At 40.7% G+C, this 27,790-nt stretch overlaps 1 protein-coding gene across 1 annotated transcript in view; it reads left to right on the top strand.

The window, feature by feature from the left end:
* GREM2 (gremlin 2, DAN family BMP antagonist) overlaps nt 1–24,244 on the top strand; it is a 37,362-nt gene extending 13,118 nt beyond the window's left edge. The window contains exon 2 of the mRNA XM_057363976.1: nt 23,633–24,244. Coding sequence (XP_057219959.1) covers nt 23,634–24,140 — 507 coding nt within the window. The 5' untranslated portion in view covers nt 23,633 and the 3' untranslated portion in view covers nt 24,141–24,244. The remainder of the gene's footprint in view (nt 1–23,632) is intronic.
* The last annotated feature ends 3,546 nt before the right edge of the window (nt 24,245–27,790 follow it).

Below are 27,790 nucleotides of genomic sequence, written 5' to 3'. Positions count from 1 at the left end.
AACAATGCCTAGAGTGCTAGTCTGTGAACACGAAACCCCAAACTTTTTGTTGGGCAACTTGCCTTCAGACTTTTTCTTAAGAATGCTTAAGTTTTCCTCTGCCTAGCATTACAAAGGCTAAGAATTTTGCATGGTCCATGCTCAGTATGTGAGCTCTGAAGATAGATTAGCCTGAAGACTGAATTTACTAATCTGTCAGAGAAGCAGGAGACTAATAGCTAAGGTAAACTGCTTTGTGCAGCCTCCAAATAAAATGAAGTGGTCTGTACATTGAGCTGCAGAGTATTATGGAAGTGCAAGTCCTGGTTTTCCAAAGCAGCTGTTTTTGAATGTGAAACTGAGCAGCCAAAATAATTCAGTAGAGACATCACTCCCAGGACTCATAAGGACAATTGAAGAATATAAAAATTAGAGGTTCATTATCAAGAATTCCATAGGGTAAGGCAGACACCTCCACTCTTTGTGCTACCAATAGGGAGTCGAGGGATTAGGCTTAAAGTTTATGTAAATCAGTGTGCCAGTGGGAAATTACTAAATTTCAGGTAATACAGAAGAAATGAATATTTACAAAATCCTGCATCTCCTAGGTGGAGGCTTCTGCAGAAGTGTTCAGAGAAAAAAAAAGGAAGAAAGCAAGATGCTGCATAATGCTCCCATTTTTGGATGTATTTGCTGAGATTTTTCACTCTGTGAGGAAAAAGGTGCAACTGCAGGCTGGGGAGGATCATTATGAGGGTTGAATGCATAGGTTAAATTACACTCTGGAGCTAAAGGTGGTAAGATCCTTGGGGCTATAAGAACATGTAATTAGACCCACAGTCCAGCTAGATACATTTTACTCCCTCCCCTCTGCTGTCAAGCCCGTATATAAGGAATGGCCCCTGGTGCCAGTAGCCAGAATGTCACACTTCAGAGCTAGTGAGCCTTTCAGGGGCTGTTGGGATTTCCCAGATGCTTTTAAGGATCACTAAACATGACTTCACTTCAACACGAGGAAGTCCTATATAACAACCAATTTTACAAGTCCAAAGTTCAGCTGGGAGCTGTGCACACAAAGGAATACAGATACTGAATTCTTCACTGATACTGTATTAGCCTTGCTTGAGAAGAGATTAGGATCAGCCTTTCTTTGCTGAAATGATTTGCCTGGTACCGCCAACTGGCAGTAACTAGGTCCTTCCAGCCAGGAAACTACCAAACAAGACATTTGTGTTATGAAGCCAACAAATAATGCACACATTGTGGGAAAGTTACCTTTAGCTTCAGAAAAACAGTTATGTGTCACCATGGCTGAAACTGAGCCTCATGACTTCAAACGATCTGGTATCTCTGCTTTCCTCAGCTGGTCTAGTATCGCTGAAGTAAACCTTAACCAGCTCTTAATTTCGTTCAAGCCAGGAGTATAAATCAATGGAGTATGAGAGATTCCAATTATATTTGTCTATTTATTGCTTTAGAATTGCATGCAACTTGTGCAACAAAATACTCCTAATTTCTTTACATTTGCTCCATGCAAAATATTGTTACTACAGCTCTTTCTTCTTTTTCACTTACTTCAGTATTTTATCTGCAGTGATCTTCCCTTAAGTTCTTACTAGATCTCAATACCCAAAGCCATGGAAAGACAGAACATTAGGAGATAATTATCTGTGGTGTGTTGATACTAAATTATTGTGGACTGAAACTTCTTAGAAAGGCATTTGATGGGAGAGTGAACCATTCTCAGACATCCTAAGTGAGCCTGCCGAGTGGCTTCACTGATTTGCATAAGCAAGAAAAATCAGAAAGCAGAAAGTTTGGTTTACCAGTGGCTTGCAGAATTTGGTTGGATAGGACATATTTAAAAAGTGGGAACTTGTCCAGACTTACAGGCACTTTTAGGGAAAAACCTTTTTAGCCATGTTTTGTGGAATCTCTTGAAATACCAGTGCTCTTGTAAAGTGAAGGACTGCTCTAGCCTAGATTAAGACTAACTAGGCTGGATTTATTTGGTGTGTCACACTAGGCAGGAAACATTAATTTTTGGAGTTTTCTTCTTCCCTTTTCCTTTTTTTTTTTTCCTCTTTATAGGCAGATTAAAAAAAATCGTTATAATACAATTTTAGACATAAAAAATGACTAAAGAAGCATATGATATTAAGTGCAAATGAAAAATGATTTGTATTGGAATTGCAAGATATCCTAAGAATATAAATGTTGTTAATCAGTTGTTTAAAATTACTTCCCTGTAAACATCTTTTGTGTCATTTTTAATTCTTTTTTTTCCCCTGTCAGCTGTCAAAGTAAGTTATCTGTAAGCATTTGCTGGCTACTTCAAACTGATCAGATATTTTTAATAGCAGTATATTTTTGTGCTGCCTGAAATGTGCAGCAACTATCGGCAAGTCTACCTGAAGACAGATCACTGCCTGATCTAAATGACTATATATTTTAAAACTCGAGGTTTTTGTACTGATATTCCCACAGAGTAAAATTATTGTCTCTATTTAACTAAAGTATTATTTTTTTCCATTCACTTTAGTGAAGTCTGTATTTCTCAGATAAAGTCTCTGAAATTTTTAGATAGGTGTTTCCATCTTCCATATTTTCTTTTCCTGAGCTTACTGAACACAGTGGGTAGGTGGGAAGCATTTTCTTGGTGGAAAGCATTGCAGTATTGCCTAGTGCATGAAGCCTTGCAGATTCTTCTCATCCTCTGATGTACTATCTGTTTAAGGATCCTTTCTTGTATTAAACTTCCCTTTTGTTTCAATCCTGCAGTAATTCCTTGGCAATGAGTGATGTACTTTTTGTTAGACTATGAATATATATATATATATATCCATGTGATTATTGCTTTTCGTTGGGTTACAAGAGAGTATTATTGTAGCATTGGTTTAAAAAACATACCTCAACAACTGGCTTCTCTCAGAAATAGAAGTATATTGGTTACTAAATGACAGTAAATAATAAGAACATAAGAGTAAAGAAATAACTAATATTGATATTGTAGGTCACTCTCAGACAAACGACTCTTTCTTGGTTTTTAGGAAACCATGCTCTGCAATTGCACCCCACCTGTTTAAGTAATCAGAAATATTAGACTATATCTAGGTAAGGAAGCGGTTCCTCATAGGGAAAATGTTGAGGAGATGCCTTTACTCTCTCTATTCATTTTAGGGAGCTAGCAACAGTAAGTAAATCAAATTTCAAAACATGTATCAGTTTTGGAAGGATAAAGAAGGAAGATGGGAAACTTGAATTCTATTCTGGTGTGTGTTCAGTTTCTGTTTGAGGGCAATGTCATTATCTTATTTGTTGTGCTCTGTGGGAAAGGGAATGTTGAACAGCGGGTACAGCTTCACAGAGTGCTGCCATGCTTGTAGGACAAATACCATAGCTTTATGATAACAGCTGTTGACAAACTGTTCCACACCTGTTAATTACGGGTGTTACAAAGAGAGAGGAATTTGGGTGTTTACTGCCATGAGAATATTACAGATGTTTTCTGCTGTGCAAACCTCTGCATCTGGCCTCAGATCTTTGAAGACGTGGCTGTTTGTAGGCCTGTTTTGTTATCCTGAGACCTCTGATTAGGAAGCCACTCAGCTGTCCTACTCAACTGCTGGTTGTGGAATTTGGCAGCTCCATCAGCTGGTGTCGCAGCAGCAGTGCCAACATCCCAGCTTAGTGCGTCTGTTCACCAGCTCTGAAGGGACTGTGGGGAAGAAGTGTGCATGGCACAATATTTCCATCCTATCATCTACTGACCCTGGATAATTAAACAGTTTTGACTCCTCTGTCTTTAAATTCATCTTCAAAGATGGTTTTAAACCGTGCCCAAATTAGCCTTATGTGGAAAATGGTGCCAGTGTGGTGTATCCATACTTAAGTGTTTTAGGAAACCTGACAATTATTTTCTAATGATTTATAAATCACATCAATCTTCTTCAAGAAATAAAAAGGCAGTTTTTCCTCTAAATAACTGAAATGTTGGAAAAGCTAAGACATTTTTCAAAATCTTGAATCTTGGCCTCTTTTGCCAACAGAGGAGCATTGCACAGAAGTTATGTATTCTGCCTACAGCAGGAGAAGTCAAACTGAATATTTAATTGTGAAACCATCTGATAGTAACTGGATTATAAACCTGGTAGGTTCACATTTAGCAGGTTGCAGTGTGTTAAACATCAGTTTAACAGTTAAACATCATCTTTGAACAGTGGTTCAGTGACCGCATAGCAAAAAGAATGATGATTTAGTTCTGTGATAGCTAGCACAAAACTAAAAGCCTAGGAAGATGAGAGAAGAGATGACAAGACTGGGCAAAAAAAATCGCAGTCTGTTAAAAAGGTAGTTCTTTGGTGGATAGTGATTGTTCTATGTAATGTATAGATATGTCTATTTACTTAAAAGGGAATTAAAGAAACTTTAAGAAGACGTCTGGCACTTCTTCTGCTTGTTAGGATCCATTGCATCTAACATAATCCGTGGCAGATGTGATCTTTTTTTTCCTTTTGTATCACTTTTTTCTTAAGAATTCTGATGACGGGTCCACAAACTTATGTACATCAATTCCAATGCCTCGCTATCTGTATCATGATACTTGCTATTGGGAATATTGTCTGAAATCTTACTTGCTAACATTACTGCATTTGAATCCATGAAAAGTAAAAACGTATTATTTCACTCTTTGCTACTGCCTTTTATACATTTAAAGACTACTAACATCATTCCTCTGTTCTTTTTTTATATTAAAGATCACTGATTCCTGCAGTCTTGCCACATTGAGTTAGTGGCTGCGTATATAAATGTTCTTGTCTTTCTCCCTTGCCTCCCCTCAAGAAGACTGCATGGCCTTCCTGAAACATGGAAATTCAGGATGAATTCATAAGCTGCTACTGTATTTATGCACCCATGTTTTCAGGGTCAAAAAACCCTTGATTTCTCTTTACATCCTCAGTGTACCATCAATGAAGTGTGGTGGTCATAGATCTGAGATTTGCATAACAGTTGTATTAGCTTCTGCTTTTGGATTTTTGTTGTAATTTCCAGGTGCAGCTCTACTGTGGAACGTGTTGGGACAGATGTGTTACTGTGATGGCCATTATGAGAGACATCAATGCACACTGAAACAATATAAAATTGGGGAAGTGTATGGATGCTGATTTAACAAAAAACTGTCAGCGAAGTACAGAATAAATATTAATTTATTTTATTCTAAATTTTAGAAGCATAAATATTACTTTGCCGCTGGTTAAAAATAAGAGCTGAACATTTAAGATGGCAGGCACCTTTCCCTGTTTAAATGCTGGCTGATCCAAATTTCAAACTTACTCAACTGCCATACAATTTCCATCTCTTAATTTTAGTTACAAGTGGGTATAAGGTGTGTTCCCTGGTGCTTTTGACTTGCGTGGTGTGAAGGTTACATTATCACACTTTTCCTCTAAGGTTTGGTAACTTTAACAGGTTTTTGGGCCTGAATACAGGAAGCCAATTAAGTGTTTGCTTAACATCTACAGTGTTAGTTTAAAGCTGCCCTGTCTTAATCAGAGTCCTAATTACTGAAATGCTCCCATACCTGCATGAAAGCTTAGTCCTATCTGTTGACTATTAATCATATTACATTTATTCTTGCATAAAAGCAGCTGTAGTTAAGTGGAAAACATTAGCCCACGTGGTTCTCAGAGTCACTCAGGCTTTTGGAGAATGAAGGTGCCTTTGTTCAGTAACAAGGGAGAAGCTTAAAGAGTGGGTTTTGTGGATAAGGCCTGTTCCCTTTGACTGGCTGGTCACTGTGGTGAGTGCACTCTTTGGCTGGGTGGCAGATCTACAAGCTGGTGCTCTTTGGCATTGGAGCCATCACCTGAGAAACAGTACCTGACCAAATGAGCAGCCTGTTTCAGCTTTCTGCTGAATGAATGCTCCTGAATATTTGTCTTATGTTTTTCTCATTCAGGTATTAGCAGTATCGCTCCATTTCTTACCATGTCACATGAATGAACAATTTATGCTTTTTCCTAAGCAGGACAAAAATACATGTGAATTAAACACCAGAACAAGTGTCCATCTTTTATTATAGCTCTGGTGGTCTGTTTTGAAAGGGAGGTTGGAAAAATATTTGCGTTCAAAATATATTATAACTTCTGACAGGTTTTTTTTTCTTTTTTTTTTTTTTTTTTTTTTTAGTTATAAACCAGCATATTGGTTCTGTCTCATGAGTATTCTGGCATATCTGTTACCTGGAAAGAGAATGGAAAAGTATTTCCTCCAATTTCTTTAACCAAACCACACTACTTGTTTATTTGTTTGTCCTTTGATTCAGTTTTGCTTAATTTTTCATTGCACTAATTGCATGGGTATGTAGCATCTTCACACAAAGAACCAGCCACCTTGCCACCATCTTTCAGGCTAGATTCTGGATCAGGTGTGGATAATCCAGCAAGGGTAGATTTTAGGACAGGGAGCGTGAAAATGGCAGAAAGAGTAATGCAGAAGGCATCAGTGTTTCATATATCATAATCATATATCATTCTTTGCAGTGTAACCAGTGGTTATGTTTAATCAAAACCCTGATGTCTTGGTGGTAGAAACATTTGCACTTAAAAGGCAAGACACTCCAAAGTCAGACGGTAGGATGTAGAAGTTAGAATACATTTTCATGCTTCTTTTTCCATGTTTAATATTTAGTTTTGCACTACCATTGCAGAGTACATTTTCAAGATAAGATAAAAGATCCTCTTTTTAAGTACCCCATATCCATTGAGGAGACTTGAGATAAACAGTGCATACCTCTTTTGGAAATCTAGTTCATAAGTCAGAGCTGTATGTTTAAGACACTTGCCATAACCAAGTTCTTGTGTCTTTATAGCAGAATGAGGTTCTGATGGAGTGCTGGTTGCCCTAGCACATGTGCCTGTTCAAATATGCCACGTTTCTCACCTTGCTTCCAGTGGTCACTGTGGAGAAGTATACATCTCTCACAGTCTGTTTCTGATGTGTCAGCCTAAACAAACACTTTTGTGATGCTCTTGGGCATCTGAAATGGCACTACTCTTCACATTCTATTTTACTACTACTACTACTATTATTATTATTATTATTATTATTATTATTATTATTATTATTATTATTCCTTCTCACTGCAGTGGTACAGACTATGCTACTAACATCAAGCCATTTAGATGTAAGGACTATGCATCTCTTATAGGAAGCCAAAGCATGCAGTTTTATTTGTCAACGCCACCTTTATCAGCCACACCCTCCCAGTTACATTAGCCTCCTCCACCCTGAAACAGGTAAGTTGGGTGACAGCTTTCCCAGGCCCCAGTCTGGAAGAAGTATCAGGGTGTGGTGTGGCCACTGGTTGGAAGCAGCCTGCCTGCAGGCTGGCACTGGGAAGGCAGAGCACCCCGGCACTGGCATGGGAGCCCAGTGGCACCACTGATCCTGCAGGCAAAACAAAAAAAAAAAAAAGCCAACCCTTTTTGTCTGGATAAGCAAAGTTGCCTTGCTGACTGTGTGGCTGTGCACATGCTTGTGTCCTGGTGGAGGGAAGGTGAGATCAGGAGCAGAGCAGCTATGGCTCACAGTCTGAAGGACTCAAATTGCGCCCTGGACTGGGTGACAGCATGAGATGATTTAAGCTTTATCTCAGAGAAGCCTGGGTTGCAATCAGAAGTATATTCAGTTGACATTAATTGTTGTTTTGGTTATTTCCTAGGGTCAGATACAGGGTTTTCTATGTGCCAGTACTCTTCCTGAAAGTGGAGTTGTACTACTCTGAAATGACTCTATATATTGAGAATATATTTTTGAACCAACATGCTGCAGTATTCTAATCAGAATGTAAAATTGAGGGACAAAAGGCATGGGTTTGAATTCTTTTGGTCTGTGATTAGTTTCATTTTGACTCAAAAAATCTAGAACAATTGACCTTATTAATGTGTCAGGGAGGATGATACAATTCAGGGAGCTTAAATCAAGACCTTAGCCTCCATAGCTCATAGCCTAATGATATCAATACAATGCTGGATATGGTATTGTAATTCCCTTCAGGTCCAGGAATTTTGTGTTTGTTCCCTACAATAACCCAGATTTACATGGGAAGTGCCTATTTGTGCTATTTTCTCACTTACCTTTTGTGCAGTTTCAAGAGGGTTTTCTTTACAATGGGAGGGGAATATGAATCAAGTTATCTCCAGTTCATGTGTGTACTGAAACCACGAGCTTGCATTCATAAACGGGGAAGATGCTGTTAAAAGGATTGTTGAAAGAAAGATACTAGCGTCCCCCACTGGCTACATTTTTGGATGACTGGTAGCAACCAGTTGGTGCTGTTCATCTTCCACTCAGTGGTCACACACGTGACGAAGCAGGGCTGCTGAGAGGCTCCCAAACTTGGTCTGTCTTGTGTGTGAATGGAAGAAGGCAGCATCCTTCTGTATAGCCAGCTGTATGTCGGGGCATCCCACAGAAGCACTAGTGTATGGATGCGTGAGGAGTATCACCATCCAGAATAAAGCCAGAGGTTTGTAGGTGTGGGAGCAGGTGTTTTCTAGATTGCTCACATTGGTTCGAGTAATATGTATGTCCCTGTCACCTATTCCTAACATGCCTCTAAATCTCTTGTTTCTCTTAGATACTTTGCCATGCGTTTGGCAAGCAGCTTTAAACAAATAATGTTTTGTTTTTTATGGGGGGTGGAGAATGGTCATAGAGAGGACCTTGTTAAAACTGCAGTATCCAAAGGAGCTGTGTATGTCTTCTGTACACTTATGCTGTAAATCCACCCAGTAGCTTGTATTCTTAAGTCTGTTTCTATTAATTCAAAAGCACCACTCTTGCTTCCTTTTCTGTTCAAGTCTGCAGTGCCATTTCACATTCTAAACCATGCAGTGTAATGGTCTAATTGTCATTCCTTTTTTTTTTTTTTGTTTTTTTTTTTTTTTTTAGGTAAGCTTTAGAGTCCTCCCCCCTCAACATTATAAAAATATGTAGATACAGAAGTGTGCACTTGCTTTGATGTAGCTATTTGTGTCATTCATGTCATAAAACAAAGTGTTCGATTTTGAGGGTGGGAAAGAAGGAAAAAAACCACCCCATAAATGTGCCTGTGTTTTTTATAAGCAAAGTTTTGCCAATTAGCAGTTAGTACTCTTCAGTTTTTGTGCTAATTAAGAGGCTTCTTAGGATCCTCTAAGAAGGAGTTTTGCCAAGTTAGCAGATTTTCAGACAGGTGAGCTGCTTTTAGCTTTACCTTTGCTAGGTGCATTTTTCCTAATTACCATTCTGTCTCTCTGACGCTCACTATGTTCTCACGCTGCCCAAATCACTGATCTGATATGTATGAAGCTTCTCTATAATTTTGTTCTGGAGAAAAATTACGGAAGCCGAGATAATCACACAAAGCAAAAGCTGTTGTTCTGAAACTAAGTAAGGGAAGAGAGGAAGCATAGTCTTGTTTTCCTAAGCCAAATTCTTTACTGAGCCTCCTTTCAAAATACGAGTGTAGAAAGTCCCATGGGGCTGTGGTTATCATTCACCCATTGAGGACCATCATACTACAGGAATTGTGGTAAATTCAGCTGAAACTTCTTTTGTCTCTTCACGCAGTGGGAATGAAAGTTTTCAGAAGTGTTGATCAAAACCTTTTTTTTCAAAGATGCTTTTTCAAAGGAAGAGATACAGACATTTTAAGACTGAAAACACCTGAAAGCCCTAATTTGAATTGACATGCATTTTTAGGGCTTTCCCATTGCTGCGACAAAACCATATTTCATGTTAACTCTGTGAAAGCTTCTTGGCTTTTGAGGATTTAGTAATTTTACATTGAAAGTATCTTAAAACCAATTTTTCCTCACTTTACCTCCTTCTCAAAAAGAAAAATAAGGAAGAATTCAGAATCTAATAATTTAGCTGATCTTAAGTGGAATCACAGGGCAATGTTAATATTTCCTCCAATATTGATATGAGGCTTTCAATAGGTCTAGTTCTGATAGCTACAGAAAATGTTTTCCATCATTCCTTATTTGAGATTCCAGTCCTTTTAATCCCATATTACACATAACCTCTTGAAAAAGTCTATTGTTTAGCCAAGACATAAGAAAACATTTAGAAAAGTCCGGTTCATGGGTGCATAACATTTTTTGTACTTTTGGTCTCAATCACTCATAAATGAATATTTGAGTTGTGTGTGTGATCATTCACTAGGAACCAGAGTGAACCAATGGATCAGAGCATTTTCTTTGGGATGATCTCATTGGGCTGTAGTCAGCTACAGTGAGACTCAGCAAGTGGCACATGGCATTTGGTTGCTGAGCCATTACGAGTACTTTCATGTGATGGAACAGAACCTTCATCTGGTTGAACTCTCCTGCTGTTTCACTACAATAGATATGATTGCTCGAACCAGCATGACGTGGTTGGGATTAGTAAAATGTTTAAACTGTAATACATGTGTTCTCTGACTGCTTTGTAATAAGAGAAAAATAACCAAAGCAAACTCTGAAGGGGCAATTTTCGTGATCACTTGTTGCCTCTCTTCCCAAGCAGTCTTGCATTTGCTGGTCACATGTGGACCTGTTAGGTAGGATCTCACTTTGTAGTCCTGTCAGAAGGGAAGCTTTTCAGCCATTTTGCTTGGACCATTCATTACTCTCAGTACAATTAAGCACTGACATGTAGCAGGGTCTTGGTATCTTTGTTTTTCTGTGTAGTAACATGAGGTCACCCAAGATGACCAGAAGTGGCCTCTCTTTTCTGGATTCAAGGAAGAGCTGCCTAACGTAGATCTGGGTAAGAGTCCTTGAATAGACCTGGAAGAGAAATGGAGCTTATGATCTCACACTGAAATTTATAGCTAGATGTTGGCTAACTCTTTCCGCAATACTACTTTCCTGACCTTTCTGAGATTAGTTTTCTGAAAAAAAAACCAAAGAGAAGATTCTTTAGATTTGCTTTTATTTACTGTCTACTTCTGCTGAGCTTGAAAGTGTCAATAATGGAAAAATACCCAAACTTTAACTGTGGTGACACAGTTTGAATGGCTTGTGGCCAAACACTGTAAAAAAAAAAACAAGGTCAAAATGAGTTAATAAAGAGCCTCCAGGTGCAGTTTATCTTCTGCGTGTGTTTGTGTAAAGAGGTACCCCAGTTACCATGAGCCAAAAAAATTACCCCTCATCCAGGAAATCACAAATTTGGAATCCTTCTTCTGTGATGCTGCAAAATGGTAAATGCAACTGAGGTTATAAAGATAGAGTTTGTCCTGGAACTGTCTAGAGAAGGGCAACTCTGGCACCTTTTTTTTGTGGATGTGTGAGCAGAACAGGTTGGTGATTGCCCCTGTTGGCTTTCTCCCTTCTTATCTTCCCTGCCATTATTAAGAAGTGTTTGAACTCATTCCACTCCATGGGGCAACTTTATGATGTCTGATTCCTTATCACTTTTCTTGCTTTTCTTCCAAGTCTGTTAATCTGTTTATCGTGGATCATTCTGTTTCCCAAGTTCTGTATTTGACTGACAGCTTGGTTCTGTGACTTTGTCCAGCTCCTAAGTTTCAGTCATTGTCAAAACTGACGAATGTAGGTCTTGCCTTCCAAACAGCGAGGAGTTGCTTCTTTAACTCCATTACTAGCTTTGCCTCTGATTTACTAGTCCAGTGGCACATTATTGAATCTCCTTTCCTTCTGTGAAGGGAGTCTGAAGAAATCAGCTTGTGTTTGTTTTTAATTGCATGTTTGTTCAGGTCTCTGAGGATGTCAGAAGCTGTGAACAGCAAATGCCAAGTGATTGCCAGGAAGATAGCTGCTGACTGCAGTCCATCATAGACAGAACCCTGACTGCAGTGTAGCTGCCACTGCCTTGCCATGCACATACCAGCAATATCTGATTTTGCTTATAGTCTCTCCTCTGATGATAGTGCTGTCTCGGGTTCTCCTGGAGACAAAGTCTTGGTCAAGTGAAAACATAAGCAATGGTGTAGTCAAGGACAAAGTCAGTCAGTCTCCCCCAGATTCCAGTCTATTGACTCTTCTTTCTTCCTCATCTGGAGTGAACTGAAAAGCTAACAGTCTCCCTTTAAATGAGCATAGCTTGCTGTATTATGTTAGTCTAGACAAAGGAAATCAAATTAATTAGCAGAAAGACTGTAAATGTGCTGTGGAGGAGGACCTGTCATTAGAGTACCTCATTCAGACTCCTGTGGCTTGCTGTGTTACTCAGAATGATAGCTCTGGTCTTTCTCTCAGCAGAAGAGAAATGGAATAATATTAGGCTTCAATTGGAGAAAGAACTGTAATTCAGTCATGGGTAAGAAGAGGGGGAGGTTAGGAGGAAGACAGCTGCTCTGCAAACCCTAAGTCATAAAACATGAAATCCCAGTGTATGCATAGCATCAGGTCCTTCTGTGATTGAATTTTAGCCTTCATATTCAATAGTGGGTCTAGTCTGTAAACCAGAATACAGTCAGAGCAAATATTTACATTCTGTGTGTAATGACAGAGGGAGAATCACCGATCTGAGCATGAATCAAAGCCACAAGGGCATAGATGTGGGACAGCCACGTGTTACCAGCAGTAAGTGGGAGGGATGGGGTTAATTTCCAGTATTTGGATGTTAAATTTCCTGTACTACAAAGCATCCTGCAGCATTTAACTGAAAATTTGTCTTTTATTTACTTTTACTTGTGATACACATTGCCAATAACAGTGCATAAATAGCAGTTTGCCCATTCATTCTGGGTGCTATACATTTTCTAATATATCTAAAAAGTTACGTTGAAGTGTATAGGTATTTAGCATTTTATGTTGATAGTGCATAACTAATTAAAATTTTATCTGTATCCCTGACTTCATAGTATCTCAAAAGTTCTTTACTTTTGACAGTTATTGAGCCACTGCAATTTATTTTGGACCGTTTGACATCTGTGACAGTCAAAAATGTTATGTCAGTTTGGAAATATCAGTAGATATATAGTGAAATAAATTAAAATTATTTTTTTATATTAGAAAGCAATTTGAAAACAAGGGTCAAAGTATTTCCAAACTGAAGAACTTGCATCAAGACATGAACTGATGCGTGGACTGGGGTAGTCAAGGAGCCATGTAACTCTGAAGGTTTTGAATTCCAAATACCACCTTGTTTATAGGATTGCAAAAACTCAGACAAAACCCCATCAGAGCACATGGTTGCTGCACTTTTCAGCCCTCACAGGTCTGAATTGCATTTCAGTTGCATACATGAAGTTTTTCTTACAGAGACCCTRTGCGAACAGTCTTCCTTCCAGAGCAAAGCCCACAGCTGAGTTAAACATTTGAAACTAAACTAATTAAACAGGGATTGTGATGGGCCATTGGTAACTGCAAGGCCAAGCCAAGCAGAAGGCTGGTGCTCTCAGGGAAAGAAGAAAACATCTGGTAATTCTCCAAGTAAGTTTGTGAGCAAAAGGGAGTACAAAATATTGCAGGATCACTCCAAGGATGATGCCAAGCATGGTGTGCAGCAGTGACTTGTTACTGCTTGGCTTCCATTGACACAGTGCAAATGAGCTTTCTGCTGTTGGTCCAGCTTACACCCTGGGCCAGAGAATGCGTTAAAAACTTCGAGGTGACCCACTGCTGTTTCAAGGTGTCTCGTATTACATGTGAACATTAGAGCTCATGAGCTCTGATTTTCTACGGTGTGTTCAGTGTGCCAGTCCACCACTGTAACCCTAAACATCCCTTTTGCTACTCACACCTCCTGTTCTAAATTGTGATATCATTCACTTGTTCCCCCCATCCTCTTCCCTGAAATGTTTTCCATGCCTCCCTGTGTGCCTTAGAAGAAAACATACTTAGTGTAATGCAATAGAATTTTCAAACCTGCCTTGCTGTCCAACCCATTTGAAATTTGGCAGAGGAAAAAAAATTAATTGTGAGGAAGTGTCAGATGTGTTGCTTATAAACTGAAGAAAAGGCAAAATAGGATGAGGGGATTCCCTTGATTTAGCCTCACTGAGGAGAAAAAGTGCTTTTCTGTGAAACTAATAATTCTGTAAGGCACTTAGTTACGTGTTTGTGTGGCATAGACCTGGTTGTAGCTAACAGGCTGAATGGGGTCAATGCTTGTTTTATTTGCTCATTAGCATAGATCTTCTGCACTCTCTACTCAGAACTGCTGTAAGTTTTAGCCAGGAGGACTGATGCTTTGTCAGGCAAATTTGAGCAGAGATAAATGTAAATTAAAAACTCTCAAAGCAATGAATTTGTGCCATTTTTAAGACAGCTGTATGAAAATACAGTTGGAATGGTTCTTACAAGTGAAATGTTGGAAAGCAGTGGGATACATAGCTGAAATTTTGTTTGTATGGGAATTTGCRTACTACCTAATAGAAAGATTAGCCTGCAGGATATTGCGATAAGAGCAGTCTTATTTGAACCATCTGTGTTTTTGCTCTATAAATAGGATATTGGCTTACAGAAATCCATAATATGAAGACTAGATGATAAATAACATTTTAGATTTTTCAAGCAGGAACACRACCACTTCAGAGTCATAATGTGGTAACTGAGGATAGCATCTTGATAGAGAGCCTGAAAGAGTAAAACTATCTGAATCTACCAAAAACCTGGAAAATTTAAACGTTACTTGTCTGCTGATTAATCTGGCATTTCTTATACACAGAGTGCATATGACGTGTTGATTTTTGGAATTACTTGCATTTTTCTGATCATTAGGAGAAGCAAGTAAAAATTCTTCTGAAAACACTTTTGTGATGCTTTCAAGATCTCAGTTTTCTCCTAGAATAGACCTCATCCAAATGCTCTCTTTTTAGAATGGTGCAAGTACAGTAATGAGCATACATTGAAGATTTATGGTCTTCTCCCTTATTGTGGGCTAGGATATGAGCTGTGTGTTCTAGAAGTAGTGTGTTGTTTGAAACTACAAAGAAAATAAGCTCCTAACTCCATCTCTGTTCTATCAGAACTCAGGGAAACTGTATTGGAAATCTTCATACATAACAGTTTTCATTTACAAAAGTATGATGTTTTTAAAGAAAAGCTGTCCTAAGGGTAACAAGCCCTATTTCTTAGCAAAAAGAAGAACATTGGTGCCATGCAGTGCAATTGAAAGATGTTGGAAACAGGCAATTCTCAGTTAATTTCTGACCTCCCGGTAACTCACTTCCCTTCTGAACTTAGTTCTGGTCCCACCATATGTTAGTCACCATGTCAGTCTACAAACATCTGAATTTGTGTTGCTTAGTCAGGCACGGTCTTGAAAGAGATTTCTGTGTGCTGTTGTAATGCAAACAGCAAAAATATAATGGAGACTGTTCATTGCAAAATAGTCTTTTGTAGTGTTGATTCTCCAGTGAGGAAGCAGCGAAATGAGCTATTGTATTTAAATGCTGAACTTTCCCCATTCTTGTGCTGACTGTCCTCCTTTTCAACAGGCTGAGAGATGGTCAGAAATTAGGTCGTTTGCTCGAGCCACCAGTTCTCTTCAGATTTTGTTTTTTAGTTTCCCAAGAGCAGAAGTCTGCAGTTTTCTCCTGAATGAAATGCTGCCAAATGGGAGTGTCACAGCTGCCTTCAACAAAGCAGAGTAAAGTTAAATGTAGGCTGTTTTTACTTGCTGGACAAAATGTTCATGTGCAAACAGAACTGACTTGCCTCTTTGGAGCTCTTTATGCTGTGAGACACACTGAGTAGGAGACCGAGTATCTTTTCAACTTAGTTCACTCTGGCAGAGAGACATTTTTTAGATTCATGGGAGAATTATCAGTCCTTTCCAAAAAAGCTCCTCTCCTTGTGTCCATTCCTTCCACCCACTGACTGTAGCAGTCTTCAAAACCAGGTTAGGAGAAAGAAAATCAGCTTCATGAACAGCTAGCAGAAATCTGTTTTTATTTTGTGGGTTTTTCCCTCCTCCCACTCCCCCTTTTTTCCCCAGTGTTGCCCATGCTGCCAGTACTGATGACTGCCCAGACACTTCTGAGTAGGACATCTCACTCTGCTTGGGACAATTCCCATGTGCTCACCAGGCAGACATTTGTCTGTGGTTGGTTCTAAAACCACAGGTTCCTGAAGCTGAAAAGCAACAAAATTTAGGACTTTTAATCCTAATGATAAAAAACGCCCGCTTTGTCTAGTTACCTGCTAGTATTCAATCACTTATATGTGTTTTTAAACCCCTAAAAAAGGCAATGCTGCATTGCCAAGGTACTATAGGATAACTCTGCTTTTACATTTCTTGCAGCTTTTGTTCCTTCTCTTTTTTACTTTTCCTGTTTTAAGATTATAAATGTTGACATAGTTGTTGAATCAAAATCTTCTCTGCTGATAAATACAGGGTTATATGAGGTTGATAGGGTCTTCCTTCACTCTATTACCTGGCTAGCTTTTAGCCTTAAAAAGAACACAAACCCACAAACTTGCAGCATTGCTTCCTGCACTATTTTCTTCTGTTTGGGGCCTTAGTAATTGCCTCTATTATATGTGTTTTTGGGAAGCACTGATATTTATCATGGACATAATCACAGAGGACGAGTAAGGTTAGAAGGAGCCACAGTGGGTCATCTGGTCCAACCTCTGCTGAAGCAGAGTTATCCCAGAGCACATGGCACAGGATTGTATCCAGAAAATTATTTAATATCTCCAGTCAGGGAGACTCAACAACCTCTCTGGGCAGGCTGTTCCTCTGCTAAGTCATCTGTGCAGTGAAGAAGTTCTTCCTCATGTTCAGATTGAAGTTCCCATGCATCAATTTTTGTCTGTTGACTCTTGTCCTATTGCTTGGCACCACCTAGCAGAGCCTGGCTCCATCCTCTTGGCACCCTCCCTTCATAATCTCTTAGGTATTTATGAGGTCCCTTCTCAGTCATTGTATTTTGAGGCTGAACAGACCCAGCTACCTCAGCCTTTCCTCATAAGAAAGCATGTCCTTCAATCATCTTTGTTGTACTGAGGACCCCAGGGCTGGACACCGCACTCCAGATGTGGCCTCACCGGGGCTGAGTAGAGGGGCAGGATCACTTCCCCTGAGCTGCTGGCAGTGCTTTCCCTAATGCAGACAAGGATATAATATACCTTCTGGAATTTTAGTTTGTAACCAGGTTCTTCAGTGACTCTCCTCACAAACTCGTGGTCTTTGCKTTAAAAAATGAGAAACTTCTCTCTATTCCTCTGGTACTAATGTTACTCAAAAAAAGCCCCAACAAAACATAGTTTAAAAGCTATGCAAGACAGGAAAGATTCAGCATATGAAGAGGCTAATACTATAGGTCAGTAGTACAGTATTCAGATCAATATAATTTCTGACAGGGTGACTGTGCAAAGAAGAACCATTGGAGTAGTGTGTTCCTTTAACACTGATGAAGTGAGCAGCTGCATTTAAAAAGGTTTCAAATGAGCTTGTCTGAAGTTCCTGAAAGAAAGAATAGTCCAGTGATTATAGCCATGAATTTCTGTTGGCAATAAAGGCAGATAAGAAAGAGAGAGGACAAAATGAGAAAGAAAAATCCAACAGTCAAGCTGGTTAGTTTTAGTGTCAAGGGACGCACAACACATTGCTGAATAAGACAGGAATAACTACCTGGGTTGTTGGTTCCTCTTATATTTTTGTGCATGGATCAAGAATTCTTCCTTTTTCAAGGAAAATACAAGATAAAGCTCCTGGTAGTAGAAAACGTCTAAGGAGAGATGAATTAGTGGGATGTAACATCCTTGTGTCTTTTTTTTACATACTTCTGTTTTGCTGATAGTTTACTCTGTTTTTCAATGCTTTAAATTCATTGTCTTCAGAAACTGTCCTGACAAGGAGAACTTCTAAATACTGGCATTATTGGGGAAATGCTGTCCTCTTCTGAGGAATGCAGGCTGGCATTGTTGAAACACAGCTTCATCTCCCCCTTTCAAAAAGCAAAGCAGGAGTCTGACAGTAGAATGTGGTTCCCAAAACATCCAACCTGCAGGAAGAGAGACCTTTCCTGGTTCTTTCAAAGCTTCATGGTGTTCCCTCTGAGCACTCTTGGCTCTCTGGGATCGAGCTGCTGGTGCAAGGGATGAGCCTGGATCTCCTTGGTGGAAGAGAGAGAGGAGGAAGTATCTCCATCCAATTGAGCCAGCAAGGGTACTAGGAATTTATTAAGTCTGAAAGTAATGTTTTCTCCCTCTACCATCTACTGTTAGGGTTGTGATGCAACAAAAGAACTTTCTTTCAAATCTTTATGGAAGGTCCTTAGAGGGTGAGAATGGAAACATTTCTGCCTGTAATGGCATTAATTATTCTTACTTAAATAATTACTGCCTTTAATGTTGTGTGCAGTGGTTTTGAAAAGTGTTCTAGTACTCCTAAAACATGGTAACTGCTGCTAAAATGCAGAGATTTTGTATCTGAATAGCTGAATAACTGACTCCTAGCTGCAGGGCTGTGTTTTCTGCGTTTTTTTAAGTTTGGTCTGCCTTGCCTCCTGCATGTTTTGTTGTTGTGGCTGGCCTCAGTCTTGGCAATTTAGTAATAGGAATCTATTAATGATGGAATGATTTAATAAGATGCCCATGTCTCTGCAACAGGAGATACAGTACTGTGTTCATTTATTTAATGCTCTTAGGACATGGGAGAAATAGTTTCCAAAGGATAGTTAAAAGAGAAAAGTTAGTACCAAATACCTCCTTGCACAAAGATGCCTGATTAGTCTTTATTGTAGTCTTTATGAGAACATTGTATCATTAGAATCGTGCCTAACTATTAATAAATTAAATAAATAGCATTTTTGGCTTCCTGGCAGAGAAGTTGATATTTCCTGGCTTTCCACATCTCTTGCTAAAGCCAAGTTTTAGTTCTTTGAAAAGCTATTGCTTGGCTTGCCTTCAAGGAATGCATCTCATGTCCCATCTTAAATGTGAGAACTAACCATGTACATTGTGATCTTACATTATTGTACATATGGCTGGTTTATACAGATTCTGTTTCTGACTTGGTCTAATATGAAAGTAAATGGGGACTGCAAAAAATTATGATAACAAGGATTCCCACACTCAGCCATGTTCAAATGATCTCTAAGGAGAGTGCTCGTGTCTTTGAAGTTTGCAGGATGGAAACTGGAAACAAGCGACACAGGTGGTGAAATGTGGCCATCTATGTACGGTGCTACTGAATGGGACCTGATTTGATTTAGTCTGTAATGCGTGCCTTTTGCTGGTAGTTAAGGAGAAATATTTGTCCAAGAAAAGCTTTGTTTTTTGGTTTCTTTTAGGGGTTTATTTTATTTGGTTTTTTATGTTTTGTTTTGTTTTAAATTGCCTGAGACTTCCATTTCTGAATTCCCTTCAGAAAGGCCAGTTGAAGAGAGGATTGTGTCATACCTGTATCAGAGAGTTGGATGCTTCCAGGAATGCTGATAATGCTGAGTGCTTTGTAGGTGTGCATGCTAAAGCAAACAAATGGGTCTCACACCTCCTGAGTTCCTGAGCAGCTAACATATCACATCAGATATGATCAGATATCAGATGTGATCTTCCAGTTACATCCTTCTTTCTTTCTGTCCTCTTGCAGCCCTGGAGTAGGCTGATCTGCAAGACAGGAATTCCCAGTCAGAATCTGCATCCCGAGCTGAGAAACTGGTCATGACTTCAGAAACCAGAGGAAATGTCAGAGCAATCACTCAGCACAGCTGGTCACTGGTGTTGCCTCCTGCCCTGCCTTTCAGACCACAGCACCCACTTCTTCCCTTCAGGGTTACCGTTTTTGGGATTTCTCAAAAAAACGATGACCATGAATTCTGAAATCAATGCTCCAGTTCAGAGCTCCAGTTCAGAGCTCCCTGAGCACAAAACTGTAAGCTATTTTGGGGGTTGCATTACTGCCTGTCCTGCTCTGGAGCTGGATAACTTCCAAGAATGCGTGAGTTATAGGGCCAGAAGGTCAGTGTGCAGGAGGGAGCCTGCCTTGGTAGATACTTTATGTTATACAGTAATTGGATACAAAGAAGAAAAAAGCTGAGGGCAGACACAGTGATCCTGGGTGTTCCCCTTCTAGCACAGTGCCCTGACCTCTGAATGACGGGGCTGGATTTTGGCCTTCTTGCTTCCATGGCCAAGGATTTTTTTCCCTCCTGGGCCTGATGGGCCAGCTCCAGCATGTTGGTTTGATGAGTTTGTGAACTCAGACTTGATATTGATTGATTTATTTATCTCAATTAGGAAAATACTTGTCATGTGATATGCAAATGCAGCSAGGTCTTGTTGGGTGTCTCATCTAAGATTAAGTTATTCTCAGTTCACAGACGGCAAAAATGGCTTGGGGGGAACTGGCAGCAGCTGGCAGCAATGCTTGAAGAATTTGAAAACTGTCCCACAGGAGCTGCCATGGACTCTGTTCTAGGGACCCCCAGTGCAGCAGGGACGGGGGCCCAGGCTGGCACTGGTGCAAGTTGTAGAGGCGTTGGTCTCCTGAGGCATTTTTTGCTTTCATGATCTCAGCCACATGCTGCTTCATTCTGTTCCATCTAAGTAGGGCAGAGCCTGTCCTTGCCAAAAGCCAGATTCTTCTCCAATACATTTTGTGTTTCTTCTCATCCCTCTCTGTCTGCAGACAGGCAGCATTCACCATGTTGCTTTGCATTCAAATTGAGTTTGCAAAGTACTCTTTCTTTGGGAGTCCTGAAGTTTCTCTTCTCTTTGCATGTGAGCAGTGAAAATAAATGTAGTCCTTGGCAAGTTGCTGGCACCAGGTGACCTTGTTTGCACCCTTACTTGCTTGAATAGGGGATTTATGTGCCAGGGCTTAGAAAGGGGTGATTTGCAGGCTAGTAAGGGGTAACCCTGTGATTAGAAATTCCACGATCTGACAGAATGCACATTTGACCCGCTAGTGTAAAATAGATTACTAGTCCATTATGTAGATATTTTAAGGTTCAGGTTTGATAACAATCAATGACAAATAACTGGTGCATTCCTACCTGTCTGTAGTACTTGCTAGCATGTGTTGCAGTGTTTGGTTTATAACCGTACAATAGTGGCTTTGATTAATAATGCTTTATTAGTTACAAACACAGACTTACTGAATAAATCCTACTTACTCTACTGAATGGCTCTCCATGCCTACATAAAACCATTTCAGTAATGGCAATTAGAAAACTGCTATAGTATTTCTCTATATTGTAGACTTTGAGTTGTTGGCTCTCTTGTCAGCTGAATTCCTACACAGGATTTCTGCTTGACCACCAGTCTTGACATAAAAAGGAAATGTGTCCTTTCAAGTTGCATTTTATGATGAGAAAGGGCAGGTGTGGTAACGCAAGGTTTCATAGATTTGTAGAATCATGACAGTTGGAACAAACATGACAGTTGGAAAAAGTCTTCMCAAGAAAAGAGGAGGGGGTGGGGATAGGGTTTGTCTCTACTCCTAGCTGTGCTATCCTCTTCCGTGCCAGGATCAGAGAAATTAAACTGGAGAGGCAATATCCCTTGTGTTTCAAAAGAGTAGAAGATTATGCCTGAAGAATGTGGCATGAGGCATCTTATGGAGAATTCACCTCTGTCTTTTTCTAGAAGAATGTAGGTTTGTAACTCTGGCCTTTTTTCCTCCCTTTTCTGTATAAAACACAAAGCACTGGGAATCAGTTGTTTTATCTACTACTGAAATCCAGCCATTAGTGCAGAATAACATGAGAACAGTTTGAAAGGAAGCATGGAACACTATATTCAACTGAAACTAATTACCTGATTAGGTTTTGGCCTGGCTGTGTGGGTTGACATCCAATGGACTTGGCCACAATACCTGCCAGCAAAGCCAAATCTAGTCTTGCTTCGTTTAAAGACTCTGGACAAAACTTCTGGACTTGCATGCTGAATTCTAAGCAGTGTGAAAATAGGCCACTGATTTAAAGTACCCAAGGCTACAGTGGGTGTTCAGTGAGGAGATAGCATGGCTGCAGATGAATGAACTTTTTTGTGGTTCAGAAATACTGGTTTCCATTTAAAGGTGGTTCTGTTTCAGGCATTAAGTTGGGTGAAATTTAACTCTGCATCAGAACATCCTCTGTTTGCAGCTATAAGACTGTATAGCACTTTTGTTTTCCTTAGCACTTCAGACTTCTTCCCCTAAAAATTTAGTCAAAGTTTGACATTGAGATCTTATAGGCTTAGAAAATAACCTAAATGAATGTTATCTCACCTAGTCTGATACAGTAGTTCCTGCTTTTTATCTCCACAGAAGTTTAACATGTTAGGTCTGCTTTATTAGGTGAGAAGCATTTGATACTGCTATTCCTGTCTTCTTTTGCACCTTTACTGAAAACACTTTATCTATCTTTTGATGTTATTATTTGGAAAATGCCATGTTTTTTAGATGGGTGTACCTATGCAACATCTGAAGTGTCTGTAGTGTTTGACATTATAATTGCCAGTCTGATGGTAGTTTTTTGTCTTGGTGTCTCTCTGAAGGAAAAAAAAAAGAAAATCATTACTTGGAAGGGCTTGAAGCTTTACTGGGAAGAGAGTCTTTTTTCTGTACACTATTATAAAAATGTTCATTAAGAACAAAGGTGAACAGAGTGCTTTAGAAAGACTTGGAATTGTTCTTGTCTCCAAATGGGAAGCTTCTGTGCTGCACTTACTTCTGGCACCGCAGATACCCTCTGTTCTCCTTTCCCAGAGAGTGATAGGAAATGAACTGAGCAGTTTGCTGGTGAGCATTGACTTTATAAGGAAATTTAGTACACTTACTCTGATGTTCTGGGAGCATATCGAGACACACTACTAAAATGATTTGGATAATAGCTGGTAAGAGATGCTCTGCAGAACAAGAACAAGTAACAAACCATAGGAAAAAATAGTTTTGCCTTCTGGCTGACTATTTTAATTTAGCAGCTAGCTTATGCTCTAACCTATTCTTGAACATCTAAAATAAATGTTGGATCCTCTTCTGTTTACAAACCTTCTTAAACCATTTGCCCAAGAGCCTTGCAGTTATGAAGTCTTCAAAGTTGTGTTTAAGCATTTCCTCTTACTGCAAAAATAAATCCATCAAGGTTTTGGCCTCACACAAAGACAACAAATGTAAACCTGTGAGTGTCGTAAAGGCCTCAAGAAACTTCAGAAGCAGATTAAAATTATAAAAATAGCCTTTTGGACACCTCTTCTATGAATGCTACTTCTGTGTGGAATGAGGCTGGGCTGGGGCTTGGGGGCTGAAGAGGCAGATGGGAGTTCACTTTGTGTAACTTGGTATTCCCTTCCCCTCTACCCTGCCATCCTCAAATCAGCTCTCCCCATCTTGGCAGGAGCCTCTTGAGCCTTTGCTAGCCAGGAGTTTGCCCAGCTGTTTGGCCCAGGAGTTCACAGAGAAGGAGGAAACGTTTCTGCTGAAGTTTCCGTAAAACCACCATTTCAGCCATCGAGGCATTAGTGTCCCTGTGGGGAAAATGCAAGTAGGTGGAGAGTTTGGGGAGGGGTGAGGGGGAGCAATGTAACTTTCCAAAGGGCCTGGCCTCTTCATGATAAGTAATCACCCTAGAATAGAGCTAATCTAGGAAAAGTGATGGGATTATAAAGACGATAAGATCTCCACTTCTTCTACAAGCATGCGTGAAGTACCAACTCCATTCCAATTCTGTGGTTTGAAAATGCGGTTTTCCTAACAGTGCCTTGTGTTGCCCTTGCAGGATGATTTGGAAATTTGCCTTGTCCGTTTTTCTGATGGCAGCATTGGTTCGAGTGACGGACGCCAGGAAAAACCGGCCCGCAGGTGCCATTCCCTCCCCGTACAAAGGCAGCAGCAGCAACCACTCGGAGCGGAGGCAGCAGCTGAACAAGGAGGTGCTGGCCTCCAGCCAGGAGGCCCTGGTGGTCACCGAGAGGAAGTACCTCAAGAGTGACTGGTGCAAGACGCAGCCACTGCGGCAGACTGTCAGCGAGGAGGGCTGCATCAGCCGCACCATCATCAACCGCTTCTGCTACGGGCAGTGCAACTCCTTCTACATCCCGCGCCACGTGAAGAAGGAGGAGGAATCCTTCCAGTCCTGTGCCTTCTGCAAGCCCCACAAGGTCACCTCTTCCACCGTGCAGCTGGAGTGCCCCGAGCTTGACCCGCCGTTCCGACTCAAGAAAATTCAGAAGGTCAAACAGTGCCGGTGCATGTCTGTGAATCTGAACAGCTCGGGCAAACTGTGAGAGCAGGCATGTAGCTGCCTCACATCAGCTTTACTGCTGCCTCGCCTCTCCCACTGATCAGACTGTCCATTTTGTTGGTTTGTTTCTTCTTTTCCTTTTTTTTTTTTTTTTTTTTTTTTTTTTTTTTTTTTTTTTTTTTTTTCTTTCAGGAGGCATCTCTCCAGCAAGGAAAGGCTCCTTGTCACTTGCCTACTGGAATAACGCTTTTTAACGGGCTGTGTTAGGCACTTCACCATAAAGTTTCATTGTATTTTAAATATCATCTGGCAGTTGAATCTTCTGGAGTGGAGCAGGCTCCTAGAAGTTGGGATTGATCATCTAAGTGACCAGTTGGCTGAATCCAGCATTAAATGTTTCCACTGTGTGGAGTATAGCCCTCTGCCCTACACTCCAGTTCCCTCCAAAAGCTGAGAACGCCTTCCCTGTGCTTTGGTCCAGAGCTTGCTTCTCTTACTTGGAAGTGCTGGGGTGCTACCCAGGACTGAGGGACACAGAGGAGGGACAGTAACGAGGAAGTAATGTGTGAAAAGCGAGACTCTCTGACGAGGCTCCTCTCCTGAAGACGATTTCAATTGTGCAATGACAGATGGTTCTGGACTTGTTGTCTGAACGGCAGATCAGAAGCGAGGGGAAGAGGGTGAGGCGCTGGGTCAGCCACGGTGACCACAGAGCAGACTGAGGGTGGGTTCTGATGCTGTTGTGGTTAGAGTATATTGAACACATGGCCTCTGCAGCAGTGTTTATTTTGTAACCTAGCTATAGTAAACAGCTGTTTAAAGTGTTATAGACCTAGCCATGTATATTTTTCTTGTGGCAGAGGATGCCAGCGATTAAAATGTGTAAGAGACTTGGTTGCTAGGTCAGCTGCCTGGCTTAAAATGGACATGGTTTTACTATGCTTTTGGTAGGTCTTTGTATGTTAGATATGTGTGTGTGTTTCTTACTCCAAAAAGGACGAGATCCATTTATGACCTTGTATTTATGCCTGCTCAGACCAGGGAAGGTGGGAGGGTAGTAGGGGAGAACACTTAAGGGAACGATGTGTCCCCAAAGGTATAAAAGCACTGTCACACAAAAGACAAAGTTTGGTATTGCTGGACTGAATACAAAAGCTATGTAAGGGTCATCAGGTTTTGGGAGTGGTATCTCTCCCTTGATTGGAAACCATGTTAATGTGTTAGTGTTAAAGAACAAACACCTCAGTCAGTTCTGCTGGCATGGGTCACAGCTGTGGGAGCCAGGAGAGACTAATTTGTAATTGTTACACTATTGGTGGTCCACTCAGTTTTTGAGACCTGCTCAGTAAGCGTTGGTGAGCACTTGCAGTTCATTTGAAATCACACTGTTGTTTTTCCGTTGATGGATTTTAACATGTCCTGTATACTCCATTTGTTACAGTTAGGATCTGTATTAGTCCCAGCTGCATTCAAACCCTGTCTCCAAGCAGCCCCTTCCCTGAAACCAAAGCCAGAGCGCACTCAGTTGTCTGAAGCTTACAAATTAAACCCGACACGCGGCTCCCTCAGCATGTCTCACAGCTCAGCATCCGCAGCGAGTGAAAGCAGCCTGCTGCTGCAGCCCCTCCCCGCCAGCCTCATCGCACGCAGCCACTTCGAAGGGTTAATGTGTTCAGCACTGCCGCCAGCCGGGCCTTCGGAGCCACAGGTCTCCGTTATGTGACACAGGCCTCCCTAAGAGGCTTTCGGGACTGATCTCCACAAGAGCTCACCAAGCGGTTTACGGGGACTGGCATGGGCAGGGTGAGATGGCTCAGGTCTGGTGGCCCCGTTACGTGAGCAGATGTGGCTTTTATGCTCTGACCTTTCAGCGTGCCAGAAAAGGGCGGGGAGACTCTCCGTGCAGGGAATGCTCTAGGGGCTGTTGCTGCTGCCTTGTGGCATCATGCCAGCCCCAGGATGGGCACAATTCCCTAGAGCCTTGAAAGTGTGGGTGGGTGCAGAGGGGAAAGATGGCAATACGGTCTGCTAAGACTCAGGAGATCTCAGTTTCTGTTTGGAAGGAATGAAAGTCAGACATTTTGGACCAGAGACAGAAAAGCCCCTTAGTGAGTTCACTTAAGAAAAACGTGCAAGAATCTTTACCTTTAAGCTATGCCCTGCCTGGGTTTTTCACCACTTTGCAATATGAATATGCTGCAGCTTAAAGCTCCTTCTAGGAGCTGTGTTTATGTGAAAACTGAGTTGAGCTTTTAATGGTTAAAACTGTATTTAATTCTTGTTTTATAAATGAAAACAAAAAAATGAAGAAATGCTTTAAGTATAATGTAATTATTTTATAGGTCAACTATTAAATTATAGATTAAATAATAAAGCTACTCTAGGGTTATATGGCATCCAGGTGTTTTTCTTCAACTACTTGTGTCCAACTACTCTCTAATCAGTATATTTTCCAGCTTCCTTTTCACCCTCCCAAATACAGGTGAATGCTGGCTCACCCTGACAGGTTGGGAAAACATAGGTACTTCTTCCCGTCTCACCTACCACTCCTCAAAACTACCTGGAAGGCAAGAGGGAAAAATAAAGTGCACTGATCTTAGATTCTGGAGTTGATTTTGCATGTACCAAATCTGTTTTTTTTGGTCAGCTAGCAATCAATGCTCTACCACTGGCTGAACCACTGCCATAATTTGCTGTAAGAGCAGTAACTGTCCTAAATTATTTTGCTTTAAATATATATAGATCCCTATGTCACAGGCACCAAACTACTCATAAGAGAAAAAAAAAAAAAAACCGCTCTATCCTAAGATACTGGTGAGCTTTAATGGTTTCTATCAGCTCTTGAATAGGTACACCATATGGCACTCCAAAGACAGGGTAGTATTGTGGGGTTTGTGGGGTTTTTTTCCCTTTCCAACCCAGAGATAATGCAGTTTCTCAAAGGAAAATTTCAGTGTGGAAAGGGAATTGCCACACTGATGGATGAACCTCCACATGACCAGAAGAGATGCCTGTGATGGTTCTTGAAAGAAGTGGGAAAACCTAGACCACAGTTAACAAGGGAGGGCTGTGTCCTTTATGGATGCTGTCTTCCCTGTCTCTTGCATAAATCTTTTCACAGTTCAGTGTTTGGAGAATTACTTCTTAATTTTTTTTTTTTTTTTTTTTTTAGTAGCTGTTGCTATAGAGAACAAGATGTGATCAGGCCCCCTGCTCAGAATTTCTAAGCGCCTCTGTCACTTGGCTCAAAGGGAGCTCAGCAGTCACCTCTTGGAATGCCCCTCTCTAATTTCCACCCATCTCTTGGTCAGTCTCCTGCATTGCCCAGCACCCACCTGACCCTCCGCTGCTTGAAGCACAGCCCAGATTCCAGCTCCAGTTCTCAATTACTCCCCGATTGCTGAACCCTTGTAGCAGAGGTGTTGCTGTAATCCAACATTCTCCCCCTTGTGGAAGAAATCCAAGAACAAGGCAAATCTCTCCCGAGTAGAGGAAGAAGCTGTAGGTCAGACAGATGCAGTTAACTCTTAAAAGTGGAGTGGTGCTACAGGACAAGGTAGGGGAGGAGGACAGTGAGTGTTAAACTCAACCACAATGGGATTGCCATGCTGGCAACGCCCCGGTTTGGAGTGGGTGGCAAGTGAAGTTTCAAAGAGCTTAAATTTGAGCAGCAGCTGGGAATAAATGAGATAA

The sequence above is a fragment of the Malurus melanocephalus genome, unplaced genomic scaffold (genome assembly GCF_030028575.1).
Source record: "Malurus melanocephalus ecotype Western Australia unplaced genomic scaffold, MMel_1.1 scaffold_33, whole genome shotgun sequence".
Classification (NCBI taxonomy): Eukaryota; Metazoa; Chordata; class Aves; order Passeriformes; family Maluridae; genus Malurus; species Malurus melanocephalus.
The sequence above is the reverse complement of the archived record's forward strand: the minus strand, read 5'-3'. Positions and strand labels throughout refer to the sequence as shown.